This window comes from Bacillus rossius, chromosome 2 (assembly GCF_032445375.1).
Source record: "Bacillus rossius redtenbacheri isolate Brsri chromosome 2, Brsri_v3, whole genome shotgun sequence".
Taxonomy (NCBI): Eukaryota; Metazoa; Arthropoda; class Insecta; order Phasmatodea; family Bacillidae; genus Bacillus; species Bacillus rossius.
The window spans coordinates 104,131,448-104,154,354 of record NC_086331.1 but is presented as its reverse complement, the minus strand read 5'-3'; the positions used below and the strand labels follow the sequence as shown (position 1 = coordinate 104,154,354).

Here is a 22,907-nt window from a genome sequence, read left to right as displayed (position 1 = left end):
ATAGAAATGCCGATTCGAGCACATGCTTAAGGCTGAGAAGCCATTGAGACGACAGCCATCTTGGATTCCGAAGTCACAGTGGCCATCTTGAATGATCTTGACCTTGACCTTCAAAATTTGCCAAACATTCCCCAAAACTCGGTAAAATTCCAAGTTTTTTCGAAAAAAATTCTCCCAAAAAATCTAAAAAAAACAAAAAAAATTCAATTAACGTTAACCCTAATGGTGGTGCCAAGGCACCTGTGGCACCTACCGTGCGCACGCCTATGCCACTAATGTCAAGGCCGATTTTACATCAGCCAGTATGACATCATTGCAGCAATATATAATTTTTTCGTCTGCTGGAGTACGCTGCTGCCATATAATTTAATTTTTACTTGCTATAATGCAGGAATCATTAATTGCCAGGGCACCTGGCATCTTGTCGGCCATTGTGGCTGCCATTTTGAAATTCTGTACTTATTGAGATGCAAAAAAAAAGATAATTTAATTAAAATTACAAAATAAAGTGAATGATTCGAGAAATAAAAACACAACAAAATTAAAACAAAAAAAATTATAAAGTAAATTCTACTCTACTACAGGATGTGGGTTGTGCTGTATGCACATAATAACCTGGGTAGGGTTACTTTCGGGTGGAGTTTAGGGGTTTGGATATTTTACCTCGATTCAGTGGCAGTGCTGGTGGGACTCTGTTTTCTCTCTGCAGGAGCCTTCCTGATTAAACCTTCTTCTTTCCACCTGTGTGCAGTGAGACAGTCTTGGTGGAGGTGTTCAGAGCAGTGCCAACACTTCGGCAAGCATCTGTTTGGGGCTGTATTCTCTTTGGATCAGTTTGTTGGTGGCCTAGTTTACCTGCTATGATGTCCTGAATTTTGAGATGATCTTAATGCAATGCAGCATCATTTCGGATAAGGATTTCTAATAGATACTCGAGAAGTGGGTACCTTAAAAATGGCTGTAGGTCGGGTTGCACTAGCTCCAGTAAGGTAGGAAGTAACTTGTTGGCATCTCTTCCTGGGCAAAGCCTTTTTATGCAGTTACCTTTTTTATAGTAAGAAAATTTCGATGATCTCTCCTACCATTTTTGGTGCCAAATAATTGAGCAGTGAACTCTATCATTCTTGATTGGTTACCAAAGTGGTTCAGGAATCTCCCTGTGAACTCTTCCCAGTTGTCATAAAGTCTATCATTGGTATTCCACCATCTAGCTGCTTCTCCCAGTAGTAATGGGCCTACCATGTCCACTCATTCAGTGTCGTGTATTACTTGCCCCCATAAGGCCTTCTCCCATTGTCGGACAGAGTGCATGGGATCCTCATAATACTGATCTTTGAAGGGCCAAGGTGCACTTGCAAATCTATTACCTAAGGGTATGGAGTGATTTTCTCTACATTGGGTGCATGTTAATTACATCCCAGTGAGGTTGAGTGGATTGTCATCCCAACCAAGACAGGTGAGGTGGTAGTCCCAATGGCAAACTCTGGCAAATGAGAAGGACTAGCGTGGTCCGAGGATAGTTCGGCTCAAAACAATGCCAGGGCATTGAAATTTTTAACTTTATCTTTACAAGCCACTCTTGGCAGGGTTTGCAGATATGGATAGATGCATTTTGTTCAATTACTTATTGTACGAGGCCAAGGCAGTGTAGGTGAAAATGAGAATGGCAATATGCACAGGCAATGGTTGGGCCTTGCATGGTTATGCAGTGGTGTGCATCACAGGTTTCTGAAGTCCTCCTGAAGGTGGGTTTGGGTGCCACCAGGTGTTTTCTGCACTTCTGGAAGTGTTTGGATGCTTTGGCAGCTCATCATGGTGGCAGTATGGTGTCCGAAAGTCTAGACAGATCTAGATCACCAAAATGACATGTCCCAGGTGTCGGCCGAGCAAGGAAAGGGAAGGAGTTTGGCCGCAGTCCCTGAGGGTTCACTAGCAGGAGAGAAAAGGAGTATGTCTGTAATCCCCAAAGGGTCACTACCAGGAGAGAAAAGGAGGTCGCTATTATGAAAGGAATGTGGCTGTAGTCCCCAAAGGTTCACAACCAGGAGAGGAATAGTACAGAAAGTGAAGGAAATGGCGAGCAAATTCAATAAAGTACAGTGATACTATTTAATGTTTATTTTCTCTCAGATTACTCAGGTGGACATAATTACATTGTTTTTCATTTTAGATTATAAATCTTTCACACCACTTCCATTTAAATGGATATAATCATAATCAGAATGGGTGGATGGGAGTGGAAGTGGGAAAATGAAAGCAATGAGGTGATTGGGCACCAAATGTTGAGTTGGGAAAGGGAGATACTGTGCACCAGGTCATTATAGAACAGGAGAAAATAGTCGGCTGAGTTTGTGACAACTTCTGATACGGCAAAAGGGCATTTGTGTGATGGACCTAGGCGAAACGGATCCAACTCTCTGCTGTAGGCCACTGGGAACACCTGATGTTATACTTACCAGAGAAGCCTGGCTTTATGCTCGCCAGGAATGCCAGCATACCGCACGAGCACTGAAGACTGGCACATTGTTTACTCATAAATGCAAATGTTTCTTCAAAAGGAACCTCATCCCTGCCTGTGGATCTAAATATAACAATCTAATAGCTAACCACAACATCTATTCAACCTTAGGAAGTACATGCTTAAATACTGAGCCAAATGTGGCAGCACTTCACATGCATAAAAATCTAAATAAATAATGATGTAAAAATTTAGATATCTGACTTTCGTGTAAAACAATTTTTACTTAATTAAAATGTAGCAATATGATGAAAAATGATAACAAAACAAATACCAACACTCTTACAGTCTAAGAGTGACAGGGTCGTTGGAGCTGCCGAGCGACACATCCAACTTCTTACAGGGCCAGATGGTTACTGCCAGCAATTTGACAATATTGCAGCTAGTATGCTCATAAGAGTGTGCCGACACCTCACAACTAACTAAATTTGGGTAACGATACATCTTACATGAAACGAAGGCACAATTGTAGTAACCTTGGGATTACAATGTACAAACTACACACCAGTCTTTGTTTGGCCGTGTGTCACAAGCCTCCATCCCACAACTGTCTATCCGGAGGTGCGTTGCCAACCTGGCAGCGCACAATATACCACAAAAATTTAATATACAAATAAAAAAGAATAAAAAACCACATACAACACCAAACAATACTTAAAAAGTGAAGAATCAGTGGAAGAATTATTCACTACTAGCAGCTGAGTGCACTAACATGCAGGAATCACATACTTTTTGAGTGACGATATTCCATAGTGGCCTTAAGCAAAGTGAGGGCAGAGAAGCTGCATGCCAAATATACTTCTGGAGACCATTATAGATGCCAACTGCTAAACATACATACTTTAATTATCGTTCACAAGTGGCGCTGACATACGCGGAGAAACCTTCTATGAACACTGCACCATACTCACTGCAGGTCAATAAGGGCCCCGATATTCCGACCTTCCCGAAGCCCTATTTGTGGTGAGAACAGTGGTGTGAGGGAGGTCCAAACATAGGTAATATACTCTAGTTATAAGGACAGAGATGAACCACCCATTGGTGCATTTTTCTTATTGTAAATGACACAGTAAACTAACTTCAGATTCTGTTTGGTTTAATAAATCATGTGTGGGTAACTATCCATAAGGGCCATCTGGGGTGCTCTAAATCTGATTTCTCGGGTGTGAATCAGAGATTGTTATATCCAGGTCCAAGACACAAACTGGCATATGATCCACATTCTTACGCGAGTGTTGTTGGGGAGGGAGAACTCTTATAGGTTCGCAGAATGTGTCCAGCTGCTCCAAGCTCTGCTAAGCACTGTCCCTTGTGGCCTGCCTACCTTAATTGTTGTAGTTTAGCTGAATTGGAATGAAGGTGATGGTTGGTGCCATGCTCGAGTCCCATGCTTATTATCGACGAGGGACACAATCTCCTGTTATTCTGCGACCGAAGGAGGAGTCATTGACAGTGTGATTTCCTCATTAAATGTTTAGCTATATCATAAGTTATAGGTCAACTCTGTGTGTTTTGACTACTTTTACAGCCTGTGTTCTTACAAGGAATGATGTTGGTCTCGTTCTTGCGGACAACTATTAATATTTGGGCAATGGTTGAAGAAATTAGAGGCAGGGGTATGCAACAACAGTTTATTAGGGATAAATACACTTTGTACATTTGCAAACAATATAGCAATGAATAGGTAGTGCTTCGATATTTCAGTTAGCATAATGGCTCCCCAAGGATTCTGAGTTAAGCTCCCACTGTGAACAAACATAACAAAAATTACTGCCACTGAAAATAACACACTATGAAACATACCCTGAAGTGTGATTTGTCTTTTTTTTTTTTTTTTTTTTTGGTATATCAAAAGTTGCAGTTTGCAGTTTGTGAGAAACAAAATGGTGAACCTATAACATTAAGGTAATTATGAATGATTAAACTTTCTTATATATGGCCTTAACCTGCATGTTACGATTAACTGTAATCATCAGGGAAAAGTTTAAACAAGAAGACAATTACAGTGTTTATACATATATATATATATATATATATATATATATATATGTAACTATAACTATGTGACTTACTCGGGGTTCACACCATCTTTATATAGTTAGCCCTCGTATACTGAATGTTACTCCTGCCCTGTCTCAAGGCCGTAGGTGTTGAGTCGTCACTCGCCTCGTTTGATAGTCCCGACGCCGTCTACATCCCAGCGGAAGGCCAACGATGAACACCCGGTGGAGCCTCGTCCACAAACAGCCTCACCGGGTCCTCAGGCGCACGGCAGAACTCTGGCTGCTCTGGGCTGCTGCCCGGGAAACGTCAGCCATATCTTCGCTGCCGGAGTCACGGGTTCGGTACCCGGATCAAATCATTCGGCGCCCCCTCTGCAAGGGCTCGATTCCTCGCTCGTCGTAACAGGGGCTAGCCTCGGGATTAGTACGCCTTCATGAAGCCAAGTCCTCCCTCTTTCCATTCGGGTTGTGGATCCATGTTAGTCCGCCACGGCATAGACCGGGTCACCGATGTGACATCACACCCCTAGGGCTCGAAATCTCGAACTCTTTTCACTCGGCTCGCCTAGAACAGTGGCTGTGCAACCGAGTATGTGCTGCTTCCATCAGGGGAACCAGAGTCCATCCTGGTTGCCCTTCCTCGGGATTGTCATGTGGGGTGACCAAATGACGAAGACCTCTGGTACCGATGGCGTGGCTGGTGTTGACTGTGGTCTGGTTGTGATGTTAGCGGGCAGAATGACTACCCACGTCAGCCAATGGTGTCGTAGCTGGGTATGCACTCTCCTGGTCCCTCCAACGATGTTTGATGTCTGCCTAGGGGGCTCCACACTACCCCCTTATAAATGTGTCTCGAGAGTGATTCACTCACTAATTGTCCGTCTGAGTGTTTCCACTACCACCTGACGAGGAACTGCGCTCGGATTCATTGGGTCTCGCTCAGGGTACCTGTTTGTCTAAAAAAATGTTACCGAGTGGTTACACCTGTAACACGATAATTCTCAATAATCCCCATTACCCTGCCAATTTTCAGGCCAGACCAACACACAAGTCAAGGACTCTAGAAAACTGGGGGTGCTGATGCATGTAAACTCTGTGACTGGCCTTGAATATGTACTCCTGTTGTCTGTGAGAAGAAGACTTCATCTCCTCCAAATGTTTAAGAATGGATAAAGTAGTTATCTCCATCAAGTGACCTGCTGGAGTGTCCTTGTCATGATAGAGCCTGCCTGGCAATTTTAAGTTATGACCCTGCAGCAACTCCTTCAGGAAATATACTGTTGTATTATTTGTCTGCCAGTGGAGGCAGTACAGGAGTCGTAATATGTGAATGTCCCATTTGGTGTAATCCTGTTCAATTCGTAGTCCCAGTTGCACCTTGATGTCTTGTTTGTGGTATTCGGTGGGGTTGACATGGGTGGATGGGTGGGGTTACACCTGGGTGTTGTAATAGTCTACTTACCACTTCAGGCACTCAGCGTGCCAATGCCTACCCACTAACTGTAGTGCATTGTCGATGAGCAGGACCCTCGTTTAACCAAAATGCGGGAACATCTTTGTCTAGTGCAGGTTGACGATTGTTCCTGTTTGAATGTTTGACACAATGACGGCCTCTACCCACCTAATGAACAAGTTCACCATCACAACCAGAAATCGTTTGCCATGGGACATGCTCGAGTATGGCCCCATAATGTCAAGAGCCATTGTGTATATGCTACTCGGGATGTGTGGGTGATGCTGCTCAACTCAATGTAGCAGGCACATTTTCTGTTGCCGAAACATTGTGCAGGCCCTTATAAAACAGCAGAAGTCGTGCGTCTTACCAGGCTAGTGGAAAGCCAGAACGAATTCCTACAGAGTCTGTGTCCCCCTGGATGACCATTTAGGTCAGATGAGTAAAAAATGCAATTAATTTGGTGTACGGAGGGAGCGCCTTGGGTATGCCAGTCCCTCCAGTGGCTCCGGAGTGTCCCATCCAGGAACGTGTAGCCAGGTACCTCATGTTGGCTGCACAGGTCACACTTGAACCTAGAGACTGGATCCATGTCCTACTCAAAAAATCGAATAAATAAAAATTTCCCTATTTCGAGGGAAAAATTACAATTTTCAGGGAAAGATTTCATTTTATTCCTGAAAAATGACAACAGCTTGAAAATTCATAAAAGCTGCTTAATACTCCTAAACACAAACCGCCCTAAGCCGCAGAATTCAGGACCTTTAACTCGAGCATCTTCTTTGCACTTTTCGTTATGGTCGCCATCTTGAAATTCAATAATTTTTAATTCTAGAAATTCGAGGAAAATTTTAAAACTAATAAACAATCTAATTAATAAAACTTTAATATGCAAAACTTCCATCAACTTTACAAATATCCACCATATTTAAAATCTATAATTTTTAACTTACAAACTCTGAAAAAATTTTAAAATTAATGAAAAAATTGTTAATAAAATTTTAAGTATAAAATCAGCATGGAGTCCTCTGTTATAACCCAGCGAGGGAAAAATAAAAAATGGTAATGGATTTTTCCTCCTTGGAAGCCACCGACAGATTTACCACCCACCACTAATACCAGGGCAGATATTACTTCAGTTGGTATGATGTAATGACAGCCATCTTGTTTTCGTCTGCTAGATGACACTGTCGCCGTATTAGTTTAAATTTTAACCTACTTGAGTGCAGTATTTATTTATTGCTAGGCCACCCACCATCTTCTTAATTAGCCACCATATTGGATATCTGTAATAATTAACCTAAAAATTCGAGAAAAATTCAAAAATCATTAAAATAATTACTTGTTATAATAATGTTTGATTCCATTTATTTCTGTCTTTGGTTAGATCCTTGCTTGATGCAATAAAAGGTAATGTATTTATAAGTACCTAAAAATGCCAGGTTTGGAAAAAAAAACAAATTACAAATAAAAAAATTATGTAGGCTTGTAGTCTCGTAGCTTCGTAGTCTCGTAGTCTCGTAGCTAGTTGTAGCCTCGTAGAATCGTAGTCCTATAGTCCTGTTGCCTCGTAGTCTCGTAGCTTTTATTGCCATGTAGCCTCGTAGACTTGCAGTCTTGTTGTGTCATATTATTTTAGCTTCGTAGCCAAGTCGCCTTGTAGTCAAATGCTGCTGGACCATTTATGCCTAAGACAGCTGGAGCCAATGACATTTGGAGCCAAAGACTGTTTGAACCAAAGACTGTTGGATCCAAAGACTTTTAGAACCAAAGACAGTTGAAGCCAATGACTTTTCGAACCAAAAACTGTTGGAGGCATTTTATAATACCGCATCTTGCGACTGATCGTATCTCTGTGGCGAGAACGAATCCCTACGACGAGAAGTACCTATCCCTGTGACCAGATTGTATCCCTGTGGCAAAAAATGTATCACTGCGACGAGATCGTATCCCTGTAGCAAGAACATATCCCTGCAACGAGATCGTATCCCTGTGACCAGATCGTATTGTTACAGTCCTCGTGTTATTTTTAGGGACTTACCTACTTAAAAAGTCCCTGAAAAAAACCAGGATAGGATCAGCTCAGGCGGGAAGAACATCAACAACGGTAAACTAGAGGTGAACACGACGATCAACATGCAATAATTTAATTGCTCCCAAAGGAGGAGAATAAAGAGGATCGAGTGGTGAATTAGTTAAAAGTTAAAACTAAATAATAATAAACAAGTGTTTTGTTTAAAGTTTACCCTTTTATTTAATTGCTAGCACTCTTTTTCTTTGATAGAAGTTTGGTAGATACATGTTCATATTTGGTTTAATGGTACTATTAACTATAGGAATTCACAAAATGGCATTTATAGATATTTCTTCTTCTATCTTATTTTCAAACTTTTATAGACCACATAACTTTAAAATTTTAGTTTACATTTTATCGATTCATGCTCGCAGGCATTCTTACTGTTAAGTTTTTATTAGTCCAAAAAGCTAGTTAAACCCGATTATTACGGTGATCCTTTCTTATTACTGTTCGCTGGCGCCGGCTTGTAGGTGAGACGGCCATAGTTGCGCGCAAGAGTCACTGCTGCCAAATAATCGGCTCGGAATCCAACTCGTTGAAGGTTAGCAGATTAATTTAAAGATGGACTGAAGAGTCGAAGTCAATCTGAGCTCTTCGACCCCACTGTGTCATAAATCTCTATCGGGGAGAAAATGACTATGCAGGAAAAGGATCTGGCTGGTCTCTGTCTTCAGTAAACCGTTTGGAGCTAAGAATTAGTCACTTCAATCCGATCCAGAACTAAATGTTCATGGGATTGATAACTAGCAAGTGTTCCTGTAGAAGTATAGGATTTATATAAAAAAAATCTTTCAACTTGTAAATTGGTTTTAGTTTTATTTCTCGAACGTGTTTTACTTTTATGGTAAGTTGAAGCTATACCTAATTAAAATTACTTTTTTTTTTGCATTTACTAAGGATCGAACCAATGACAGGAATAGATCAAATCAGTCAGTAAATTAATGAGTGAATTATTGGATTATTTTTTGGAATTTTATCCGAATTTCTAGATAAATAATTACAGAATTTCAATATGGTGTTCAATCTGTCATAATCAGCTTACTAGAGCCTTATCGTAGATGAGTTTAAGACACTTTTAGGACTTACCACCATATTTATTGAGATTACATTTTTTTTTTTTTTTGGAAATTAAATTTTATGCATCGACCAAGTATTGAACCAAGGACATGGATAAATAGAATCAATCAGTACTTTAATGATTGTTTTTATTTATTTTGGAATCTTTACCAAATTTATAGCTAGATAATTACGAATTTACAATATGGCAGCCAAGATGGGCGACAAGATGGTGGTTTTTTTTGGCCATAAATTCTAATGCACTCTAGAGGGTAAAAATTAAACCAATACGGCGTCAGCGCATTCTGGCACACGATGTGTGTACTATGAAATACTAGGTTTCAGGGGCGAAGCTGGGGGGGGGGGGTTAGGGGTTCACCCCCCCCCCCTTAGCACCAGATATTTAATTAATTTCTTATTCATCACTCAAACAAATTTCATATTAAGATTAGTAAAAAATTTACCATTACAATATTTAAATTTAAGTACCGAAAACTTCTAAAATAGCACTCACTATTTTACACCTTAAAATCCAAATTTTCCCGGGGGAGGACCCCTGAACCCCCCGCTTTAATACGGGGGGGGGGGAGCCATCCTTCTTAACACCCTCCATACACAAATCCTGGCTACGCCACTGCTAGGTTTCCTTCTATCGAGTACTGAAAACAAGATGGTGGCAGTACTCTCTAACAGACGACATATCTACTATGTCACACTAGCACTCCTAGTAGCAAGTAATAAAAATAAGGATGGCTGTGTCCAGCAGAAGAAAACAAGTTGGCAGCTATGATGTCATAAAACAAGATAGCAGCCTCTAACTGACGAAAACAATATGGAGGCTGTTATGACATAATCAAAGAGGGTGGCCATAACGAAAATTGCAATGGTGATGTCATAATCCAAAATGGTAGCCTCCAGCAGAATAAAATAAGATGGTGAATCCAAGATGGTGGATGTTATGTTATACTGGCCAGTGTAATATCTGCATTGGCAGCATGTGGTTTAAGTGGTGGGGGGTCATTCTGTCGGTGATCTCCGCGGAGGAAGGATCCATCGCCATTTTTATTTTGACGCCACTGAGTTGGAACTGAGAACTCCATTATGTAAGAGCACATGGAGAAAACTAACGCACGTTATCCTAAATCAAGATCAGAGAATAAAAAAAATTACCAAAAATATAAAAATATATCAAAATTACAAAAAAAATACTGATGTGCTAGAACTCGATCCTTAATGAACAAAGGAGAAGTTAACAAGCAGGCAGAAGCTGTTTTTGTAATTTTTTTGTGTGATTTACAGATCTTTATTTATGAAAATGTGTATTAATTTTGGCCCTGTGCTCCTGATTATTCCTGCCTATATTTTGATGGTTTTCTTTGTATGTTCCTGATTATTCCTGCCAATATTTTGTTGGTTTCTCCAAGTTATTTTGGTCATTTGTGGCGATGCTTCTGTTGGTTTTCTCCGTGTGCTCCTGGTTATTCCTGACGAGACTTCTGTTGGTTTACGAGTGCTTCTGGTTATTTCTGAGAAATATAACTCTGCATGAATTTTTTTTATACTAATTGAGACATGCAATTTTATTCAAAATTACATTTAATTAGTTAATTTCAGTTACTAAATCAGCGCTTACAATAATTTTATATTCTGGAATTCAAACCAAAAAAATTAATTACTCAGTCAAATAATATGCCTTAAGATGGCTGAGAATCATTATCATGCAAGTCGAACTTCCTTCCCCTTGGTGTCTAGTGAAGCCCTCCTCTTGCGATCGTGAGTGAGCATCCCACATCACACATGAAAAAGTGACTGCCTGTACAATATGTCAACCGAAGAGATTCATTACTAATACGATTACTATGACTTGAGACAGCTGAGAAACATCGACATGCGAGATGAATTTCCTTCTCCTTGATGTCCAGCGAAATCCTCCTTTTCTTGCGATCATGAGTGAGCATCCCGCATCCCACAAAAAAAATTACCTTAACACAGAACGTGGAACAACTGTTACAAGAATCGGGTCTACTTGCAACAAGTTATTTGCATGAGATAAATTAACTCTCGCTGCTGAATGGAGCTATTGTATCCAGTTGCAGACTTGTAGACATGTATCATCATATCATCGGAGGCTTGTAGCCTCATAGACTTGTAGCTTCGTAGCCAAGAGGCCTGTAGCCATATAGCCGCTGTAATCTCTTAGCTTCGTAGCCTCGTAGTTTTGTAGCTTGTTGGAGCCTCGTATGCTCGTAGTCTCATAGTACTGTAGCCTCGTATAATCTTTTAGTACTGTAGCCTCGAAGTCTTGTAGTCCTGTAGCCTCGAAGTCTTTTAGTCTTGTAGTCCTGTAGCCTCGAAGTCTTTTAGTCCTGTAGCCTCTAAGTCATGTAGTCTTGTAGCTTCTAAGTCATGTAGTCTTGTAGCTTCGAAGTCTTGTAGTCTTGTAGCCTCGAAGTCTTGTAGTCTTGTAGCCTCGTAGTCTCGTAGCCTCATAGTCTTGTAGCTTCGTAGTCAGTTGGTACATTGCAGTCTCATAGCCTTGTATCCTCATAACCTTTTAGTCTTGTAGTCAAATGTCGCTGGAGCTGTTGGAGCTGTATCATATTGTATCCTGTGACTGATCGTATCCCTGTGATGAGATCTTTTTTTTGTGGCGAGATCGTTTAGCACCAATTCGAATTTTCGTCCAAATGTGCTTTCTTTTTGCCCAATGCATGGACAGTGTGTGTACAGTGTGTTCATTGCATGTCCTGTGTGTATGCATGTTCGTCGAATGTTCATTGCATGTACAGTGTATGTATTGCATGTTCGTTGCATGTTCATTGCTTGTCTAGTGTGTACTGTTTGTCAATTGTGTGTCCTGTGTGTATACTGTGCATCCATTGCATGTCCATTGTGTTCATTGCATGTCCTGTGTGTGTATTGTTTGTTCGTTTCGTGTTCATTGCATGTCCAATGTGTACTGTGTGTCCATTGCATGTCATGTGTTTGTACTGTGGGGCTATTGTGTGTCCTGTGTGTTGCATGTCCATTGCATGTCCATTGTGTGTTCTATGTGTATTGTATGTCCTGTGTGTGTTTATTGTGTGTCAAGTGCGTGTCCTGTGTGTATTACATGTCCATTTCTTTTCTCGAATGTGCTGCCTATTTTAAATGTGCTTCCTTTTCATTGATTGTACTTCTGATCGTGCGTCCTTTTGTAATGTTGTTTTTACTCATGTATTTACGTAAATTGGTTGTGTTTTGACTTGCATATTATTCCGATGGCCGCAGTTTTATATATATATACAAGCAAGTCTCAGACGACCTGACTTCAGTTTTTTACTGGCTACGATGGTGTAAGGATCACCTAGTTTGACTCGCTTGATACATATGTCCAGTATCTGACTATTCCTGACAACTTGATGACATCATTAATGTTGAACTATATGGAAGTTATACCCTCGACGGAGCAGAAACTGATGATGGCGACGCAGTTACTGTTGGCATTGTCGACGACAACTACACAGACCTTGATGTATTGTGTACCATCGACATCGGGGACCTTGATGGCAGTGATGTCGAGGTCAACGTAGATCCTGTTGGCATAGTCGACGACAACCACGAAGAACTCGATGGAATGTGTACCATCAACAGCTGAGATCTCGTCAGTGATGACGGTGATGGCACTCACACTAAAGGAGACTTTAACAGGTGTGGTTCCACCAGCAGAAGATACTTTAATAACTGCAGTGCTGGCTGCAGAGGAAACCTCGATGAATGATGTTTCGCCAGCGAAGGAGACTTTAGTGGTTGGTGATTCGTCAACAATTAACGAGCATCAATGCCATTACTGTGACAAGATATTCTCGAACAACAGTAATGCTCGTTGACACAGGAAGAGAGAATGTACTAAGAAACCTCCTCGCAAAATGTTTGGCTGTGAGAAATGCCATGAGTAGTTTGCCAGTTTGCACTTGGAGACATGCGGAGATCTTGCTGCACAGTAGAAAGTAAAGATTTCGCTACAACAGCGATTGATTGATGCGCTTAAGAGTACACCAGGAATTGGTACTACATCAGTCACATCATCATCTGGTTCGAGACTGTAAGGCTCGTCTTCATCAAATAGGCATCCTTGCAGCTACTGTGATATGTCGTTCGCATATTACCATGATGCACGTAGACACAGAGGAGCAAATCCTTCTCCAATCCTTCTCGTATGCATTTTCGCTGCGCTTAAGTGTCATGTTTGGTTCACGCGTATTGACAGTTTGAGACGACACGCGAAAAACTGTAAAGGTGAAGTCCATGTGCCTACTGTGGAACTACTTGCAGACATTTCTACTTATCGGTTTCGGTTGGAGACTCGTTTGCGTACAAACACATAAACTAATGAGCAGCAACATATTTCAGTTATGCCTGGTCACGAAACTAAACATACGTCTGGGCTCAGTGATTTACAGGTAAATGATAATGGATTACACTTGACGAAATCTATGTTTCGTGGAATGTTGAAGGACTACTATTATTTAAATACACTTAGTGAGTCGAAAGACATGTGTACTTTTCTTGGCAATATCAAGCAGAACATTAGATATCAATCAGCTTACTGATGAAGTGGCAACATACCAATCTTTAAAATATAACTTGTTGCTGGACTGCCTATATGGTAAACCGTATCAGTTCAAGAACCAAGAAAAGAAGTACGCTTTCAACACTATGAAAACCACTCTTTACCTATCACATGACGTGGAAGAGTCTGTTAAACACAGTATCGATAAACTCTGTTGGTAAGAGGAAGACTACTTCTGTAAAGGATCTGGCTGGTCTCTTTTCAGTTAACCGATTGGAGCTGAGAATTAGTTAGTTCAAGGCAATGCAGAACTAAATATTTACTAGATTGCTAACTTTCGCAGTGTTCCTGTAGTAGAGTAGAATTTACTTTATAATTTTTTTTGTTTTAATTTTGTTGTGTTTTTATTTCTCGAATCATTCACTTTATTTTGTAATTTTAATTAAATTATCTTTTTTTTTTTGCATCTCAATAAGTACAGAATTTCAAAATGGCAGCCACAATGGCCGACAAGATGCCAGGTGCCCTGGCAATTAATGATTCCTGCATTATAGCAAGTAAAAATTAAATTATATGGCAGCAGCGTACTCCAGCAGACGAAAAAATTATATATTGCTGCAATGATGTCATACTGGCTGATGTAAAACCGGCCTTGACATTAGTGGCATAGGCGTGCGCACGGTAGGTGCCACAGGTGCCTTGGCACCACCATTAGGGTTAACGTTATTTTGTTTTTTACAAACACAAATAATACATACTTACAAAAAACCGTATTATTTCCAAAAAAAAATATGTTTTCCAATCGTGTCGAGTTACAGATATGTGCTCATAACACTATCAGTATATCAATTATCAATCGAACCAACTATACACACGGAAACAAGCCAGGTGAAATTACTTGTGTTGTACACGCGGGCCGCGGCTACGAAACTTCTGAAATGTAAATACTTCTAGTTCTCTTCGAATTACATAGAATGCGCGCTCGGTGTCCACTGTTCACTCCACTCCGCAGGCGCACGGAATAGTAGCCGCCGTCCGCCAGGTAGCACTACTGTGTAGTGTTTACTCTTACTGTTTACTCATCAGTTTACTGTTCTAATGAATACACGAGTACAGCCTGTGTTTGTTACGTGGATCACTCATTAATTAATTATCATTTTATTTTCACTAGTTGACAGTTGTTATGGTTTGTTAATTGCTGTATATATCTGTCTGTATGATTAAAATTAAAAAGCCCGATCCCGAAAATAAGTTATTTTTCCTATATTTAATCTGTGGTACTTTATATTTATTTTTTAATTGCATTAGCGTAAAATGGCGTGGAAAGTCCAATGCAAGGTTAGTATATTTTGAGAGATAGCGGCCTGCTGAATAAGTAGAGACCGGAAAAATTCGCGGATTCATTTCGTGATAGGCTGAAATTCAAGCATGTGTACAATTCTGCTGGTTCTGCTATTGGCTCACAGTTTAACTGGAGCTCTCTGGGCCAATGAGAGACTATCGACCAAAGAAGCGTCGAATCACAAGCTACCAAGTGGAGACGCCTCACAATTTAGTACACAATGAACTCGCGTGTTTACTTGAGAAATGCAGAGGATAATGGAGGCTATCCTAGAGGTCATTGAATCCGCGAATTTTTCCGGTCCCTATGATTAAGCCAGTTTTAGCTGTTTTGAAGGCTTTTAAAAATTTCTGTTATTAAATGTGCGTTGTCTTGAAAGTACTTAAGGCGTTAAGGGCAGTTGTTTGAAAATTGTGTTCCTCTTGTAGATAAACACTTTGGACGCACATTTGCTGGTTTTGTGTGCTTAGACCAGCCCCACAAGATACCCATTTCCTTAGCAGTTTTCATACCTTTTTTCTGTTAGCGCGCCTGCTCTCGTGTGGGTAACTTTTCAGCACCCTTTCAATGGGTCTGCCTTCGGGTATGAAAGTTTTCATAACAGAAGTCTTAAACAAAACGGTAATAGAACGTGCCAGAGTCATCAAAATGACGGACCCGCGTGCAGTAACTAAAACCCTTAGTCACTTTCGTAAACATTAGGGGAGATACTAAACGTATTTGTGTGTCAAATGAAACTATATGATAGTGAAAGTGTGAAACTACCGTAAAATATATCATTTAAAATAAAATAGTTATAAAAAAGTAATCAGAAGTTTTAAAATACGTTAGAAAATCGGCTTTACTTTCTTGATGATACTCTGTATCTCGACCGAACTATAATAGCTTCGGTAGTGTAGTGGTAGAGCGTGCAGCTAGGATTCAAAATGTGAATTGTGGTGTGGTTCAAACCACAGTGTTAAACAAACAACATTTCTTTATAATAAGATTATTGTATAATATAAATTGTTCCAAGTAGCATGTATTTTTACATTTTATTTAATGTTTCTTAGAAACACCACACGTGTTGGCTTAAATGAAACTGCAAGACTTTTTTGCCCACTCTTATTTGTGTATTTTTATTATTTTCATATTTTACATATTTGAGGTATGTTACAAAAACGCCCTTGATTTGTTGATTTTAAAACTTAACATTTGAGAATGTTTTTTCTAGCATTTATTTGGCGTCTTCAGAAAACATGTAAGTACGGTTTTTCAAAGCCACCAGCATGAATTACGTGCAAACTATTTGTGCAATTTACTTTATGGCTCAAAAATGCTTAAAACTGTAAATAGTTTAGTATTTTTCCTGGCGATTATAAAGTTCAAAGCCATAATTTGTCATAAAAAATGTTAGAATTTTTACATCTGTGTATTTAATGTTTTTGTTCGGAAACACCTTAAATAGCACCATTTTGCGCTTTCAAATCCAAATTTTTCCGGGGGAGGACCCCCGGACCCCACGCTTTAGGCTCGGGGTCCGTGAATGACAGGGCTGTTGTGTAATCTGGCACCACCACTACTGAAGTCCTGCGCACGCCTATGATTAGTGGTGAGAGGTCTGCTGGTGGATTCCATGGAGAAAAGATCCGTAGCCACTTTTAATCGATTGACCTCGCTGGGTTATAACCGAGGACTCCATGATGATTTTGTTGAAATTAAATTAAGTAACTTTTTATGAATTTTAAATTTTTTTTCCCGAATTCTAGCTCAAAAAATACCGATTTTCAGGATGTTGGACGAATGTCAAAATGGCGGAAGTTCTTTCATTTAATATTCGTTAACTTAATTTTTTTCTTGTTAAATTCCGATGATATTTGTGGAATTTCAAGATGGCGGCCATCACGTAAAGTACCGGTACAACAGTAATGTCATCCAGGATGACGTTATTTTTATTATAAATTATTAATATATTTTTATTTATTTTAAAAGTTTTCCCGATTTTCTAGCATAAAAATATGGAATAACAAGATGGCATCGATAACCTAAAGTTCAACGATGAAGCCCGAGGTCAATGTCCTGATCTCAGCGGCTTGGGGCGGCTTATTTTGGGAGTCTGAAGTGGTTTTTGGAATTTTCAAGCCATTTACATTTTTGAGGAATAAAATGGGAAATTTTTCCCTCAAAATTGTAATTTTTTCCTCAAAATAGGGAAATTTCTAGGAAATTTGACACCAAAAATAGCTACCGTGATGTCACAATCCACGATGGCGTATCGACTCCTTGGCTCATCAGACTTAAGCCTGTCCTCGGATCGGCCAAAATATACTACCAGAAACAAACAATAAATTTTAAATATATTAATTTAAAAACTTCAAAACAATAAATATGATATAGTCGTGTTGTTAATTAAAATGTTAGGCGTATATGTACATGCCACATTGTGCTGTCAGTGCTTGTAGATATTCTAATTAAGTGCTTCTCTGTGTGATAATTACTCAATTTATTACTTGAATTTCAATTGCAGCGCCTGGCGATAAGTTGTAAGAAGCGTGGTAGCAACATTGCATCATAATGTCAGTTTTTACTTAATGTTGCAAACAGTGGCTGGTCCAGATGCTAGAAATATTATTAGTATGGGTTGGAAATGGATGGGGTCGGGGATCGTGTTCAGATATTATTTTCTCGAAAAACGTAATTTTATACGAAGTTGTTATCAAAAGGGTTATCAGCCCCTTCTTCCTTTAACCCCTTAAATCTACCTCTGACTACAAATGCAACTAATTAAAAAAAAACTTTTTGCATACTTAGAAATGCTAGTGTGTGAAGCTAGTAAAACACACTCCTGTTCACTTACCTTTGATTCTTTCATAAACTGTGACTGATCCGTTGACACAAATAAGCCACAACTGTGAATTAAATAGCTTTGTTCACTTTTGTAAAGCTGTGTGTTATATGCTGACCACTTACACATCAAATGAGATTAATTCTTTTCCTATCCATAAAGCTGATCCTTTGACACAAATAAGCTTGCAAATGTATATTAAACACCTCTGTTCACAATTGTAAGATAGGTGTTATATACTGACCACCTAAACATGTATATTTATTGTTTTCCTTGTCCATGAAGAGATTTGGAGCATTCACGTGCCTTTTGACACATAACCAACAAGAACTCCCAGCTGAAAATACATTGAAAACTGCCAGTTTGCAGAAAACTGCCACTGGATGCAATCTTGTGAGGTCAATCGGTGACGAGATTCTTCAACCAGCACTATACATATGTAACTTAACATTTGAATTGTTAAGCCTAATGGGAATTTCTCGTGGGAATTTCTCGTCGAATCTAGTGGTCGTGGCCACTAGATTATTCTGTGCCTACGGCCGTTGGTGTCCTATTCATGACCGATCTCTGCCCAAATTACTGCGCAAGTGCGCATGCCCAAAGCTCACTTTTTTCGTCATTCCGTCTTTGTCCAAATGGTGGACCCGCGTATGGCATCACTTACTCATATATATTCGCTTTCGTCGACATCGGGGGACGCACCAAGTGTATCGGTGGACCGATGTATTCTGCAATATATTTGGTACACTTCAATGCTCATAACAAGGAATAATCGCAACTTAAAAGAAAACTTGAAAGAATTACAATTACTGCCTTGAAAACCCGTAGTTTCTTCACTACAACTGTTGAGTCTCTTTTGAAGTTCATGTAAAAATATACAAGTAATAGTTTTTTGTTTGAGAAATTGCTATACATAGTAACTTTAAATACATAGCTCAGCCCGTTGGTTTGGTTATTCCATACCAGTTACGACTATGGCCCTTTTTTTTTACTTATAATAAAAATAAGTAAAATAAACATAATAAAAGTGATACTGTGTGTATAAAAATCACTACGCCTATATTATAAATGCCGTGAAATATTTTTGGTGAAAAAAATGTGTTGCCAAATATTGATAAGTGTTCGGAAATTATTGAAATTAATGCCTACTGCGTTTGCTTGTGTTATTTCCATTGTGTTTTCCTTGCTCGAGTGGATATAGATTTTTTTTTGTTTCTATGTTAGTCTGTGTCTGGGTCTTCTCCATTGCATCATACAAGTACTTCTTTCCAGTTGTTCAAACCATTCGTTCAGTAAAATTTCCTACTGTTTTGAATTTTTTTTTTTACAAACTTAGTTTTTTCTTCAGAATTTCACATTTTTTTGACAATAGGATATATTTTGGATTGTTTTTTGTATTCTTAATAGATATTTACTTATTTTATTTGTCAGTCTTTTTTATCTGTGACATATAATTTAATAGGTATTCTGAAATATGTTATGTAAATAATTTCTCACTAAATATCATGTTTGTACTATCTAGAGGCTAACAACTTCAGTATTAACTGAAGGAGAATAAGTGAATAAAATCTAAGATTATGTGTTATAGACAATACTTAACATTGTTTGATTTAGCACGTATTTTGTATGATGTTAGGTAATTTTAGATAATTTTTTTTATCGATAATTCAATAAGTATCAGTAGCAAATAATTTTTCACTTGCTTGAATAAAAAAATAATCCCCTGAGATGGTTAGATAAAGGCAGCAGTTTTGAAATGTTGGATGTTTTCCTGCTTCATAAAAGTTTCATAGCAAAAATAAAATAAAATTCCATCCTATTTATTTAGTTTTTTACCACGGATAAAAATGTATACGGTGAAGGTAATTATTCTCATCCATATAATTTTTATTTCCTTAATGTTAATTTACTAGCTGTTGATCTTCAGACACAACAACCTCAGCAGAACGATCAGCAAGATGCAGAAAGTGGCTGCATGTGCTAGAAAGGGATGAAGAGAATTTATTGATTGGGTTGCAACAACCAGTATGGTAACTGCAGAGGGTTTGAATTTTTAGGGATCACTTTCACATTGAACAGTGGTGTCACTACAGTTTTAAATGAGAGAAAACTATATATAGAAGAAAGGTACTAATTTATGAGAAATGTACTTCATTCCTTAGCTGACATTACTTATACCTACTGCTTTACTCTTTTAGTCTTGTAATGTCATTTACAAAGGTTTGATTGCTGATCTGTAAATTGCTGTGAAAATAGAATACATACAATTTCATTATGCTGCAGGTTTGTTTCATACGGATGGAGCCACTTTAATATGAAAGGGATTAATGCTTAGAGAATTACGAGCACTGTTGATTTTGACTTTATTAAGTGGATGGTTTTTGTTAACTAAAGCAATTAAAGACTTTAAAATAAAGGTTTTATTTTTACACTTTAAGAATAATTGAATTGTAATTTTTGTATGTTTGAATTGTTTAAATTAAGTTGAAGCTGACTGGTATTTATCAATAATTTACTTGTAGTACCTTTTTTTAGTGTTATGAATAGTCTATTACCACCTAAGTAAATTATTCTGCAGGGCAGTGGAGATTTAAAGGTTACTAAAATTTACTACTTCAAATAAAACACTTGTGAAATTCATTGTGTAAATGAAATATTGGTTTCTATTATTAATATGTATGAATAGATATAGAATAGTATATAGATCTGAGACTTTTATTTACAAAATTTATGGAATTTTTTTTAGTAAAGTTTAAGCTTTGTAGAAATGAAGTACAGCATTTTATTTATTTTGTGTTTTAGTTCATTATATTCAGGTTCAATTCCCTTATATAAATTTTTTAATATTTGTGTTTGTGTCAGTCATTTGAGCACACATTCTTTAATCTACAGTCATTGAGTTATGTTTCTGAAAAATAATAATCAAAATTATATCATAACACTTGGATGCAGACAGTTTATACTTAAGTTTGCTAATAAATTGCTAGTATACTGGGTATGGTATTTGAAAAACATTTGAGTTTTTTAATTGTTGTTCATACAAATGAACTACGAGGTGCTACAATAAAACATTTAATGTTAAAAGTGTAGCATTGTAATAAAAGTCTTATACACTCAAGCTTATAGAACAGTTTTCAATAAAAATTATTTTTAAGTAATATGTTACCTTAAAATGGATAAAGAAAATGAAACATTTTATCTTACATTACTTGCATATCATTATGTAAAGTAAAACGATAGTTTGTCTTTATCCTTTAAAATTATTATTCGTCATATTGGTGCTACTGTATTTTGTGCAACTGTGAACCCAATAGCAATGTTTGTAGCTTGCAGCCAAAACATCAAAAATATAATTTTTATATGTAGTACACATTAATAAGATTGTGTGGTGTATAATCAAGTTTTTATGATTCAGTAAGTATAGTTTTTTTTACATGTGTGTTGTTTAAAAGTTACTAAAACGATTCAGTTATTTATACTTAAAGAGTGTTGGAATCAAGAGCAATCAGTGTTTTGTGTTGTAAGGTATTTTATGCATTTGAAGGATGCTGCAAAATAACAAAGTTGAAAATGATCAGGAAGGTACCGCGACAGTGACACTAACAGAAATCATGTGCATGCACACATATAAACATGCACACAAATCAAGTTAAAAGTTACGAATCATTGTAGTTATACCATTTTGAACTCACAATTTTGTGTGTTCAAAATTTGGCTTATTTGGCTTGGTGGAGTAAGTTTGAATCAAAATAAATCATACAAAAAAATGTTGTTTTATTTTAAAACATTGATGAGCAAAAAACATCGAAACTTTCTAGTGGTAGCTAATATATTTTTCTTTTATTTAAAAACATATACGTAGGCCTAGGGTATAATACATGCATATATAGTGTTTAAAAAGTTCCTTTAAAAATAACACAACTAAAATTTAGCTGGAAAACTGTGTAGGACAGCCAAAATATTTAAGTAAAATTGCTGAAAAGTATGAAATTTCAAATGATTTGACAAGCTAAAGACTCGTATTTTATAACTTTGTAACTTTAAGAAATTGTTTTTTTTTTTAATATACCTTTACTCCTTGATTCTACCATGTGCTAACTTATGTTTGCTATTAGGAACTGGTAATTAATGTTGCAGTTTTTGTGAAAACCTTAGTAGTGAATTATAAGTGATTACTTTACTAGATTCAAAAGCTTTCTGTCACAATTAAAAAGAAGTAATACTAAAAAAATATAAAAATATTATTTCAGATATTATATTGTATAAAAATATTCAACAATAATATAATTAGTGTCAAATAAATTTCGCTCTCGATATAATATTTTAAGTAGAAAGAAATGCATACTTTTTAAATTTATTTAGGAATATTATTGAAAATTAATTTAAGATAAAAATAGGCACAAAATAATTCTGAAAAATTAAATCATAAAAACTAATATTGAGTGTAAAAATTTTCCAACATGGTGAAATGAATTAGAAGAAATTCTTATTGTTATATTTTGAAAACAAATTTATCTTTAGATATAAAATCAGTCGTTCATTAATGTATCAAAAATACAAGACAGAATACAAACCACACAAAGGCATGCAACATGTCTTGGTCAGGATCTGTCCTGGAAGTGGGTCAAAATACTAGTTAATGAAGTTATTGTTTGAAGTCCACCATTTTGGCACACCTAAGATCAGATGATAACATTTTTGTCATTCTTAGGCACATAATTACTCCTGACAGCCCGAACTAGTTAGTTCTTCAACGGGATTGAGACCACTGAAGTCTCGATAGTCACAGAAAATGTAAAACTAAACAATTAATTAAATATCAAAGATAGATTCCTAATCTTTCGATTTTTATACTACCAGTACTGTAATATTCAAATATTATTTTTTTTGAATAATATTTCATCAGATCACTAAGAAAAGTTATTTTTTTCAGGATACTTATAAAATCGGCATATAGTAGAGTTGGCACAGTTTTTCAGTGGCTTTATTACAACGGCTTAATCCTTCGCTAGTATGTTATACATTGTATAATTTTTTTGAATTTATTAAATACTGTAGTTTGCAATAATAAATAAGAAAAAA

General features: G+C 37.5%; 1 protein-coding gene across 1 annotated transcript in view; it reads left to right on the top strand.

Moving 5' to 3' along the window:
- The window catches only part of LOC134529543 (ras-related protein Rab6), a 112,353-nt gene extending 90,289 nt beyond the window's left edge, over positions 1 to 22,064 (top strand). Inside the window, exon 7 of the mRNA XM_063363745.1 lies at positions 19,739 to 22,064. Within this exon, the coding sequence (XP_063219815.1) occupies positions 19,739 to 19,809 (71 nt within the window). The 3' untranslated portion in view covers positions 19,810 to 22,064. The remainder of the gene's footprint in view (positions 1 to 19,738) is intronic.
- Positions 22,065 to 22,907: the final 843 nt, after the last annotated feature.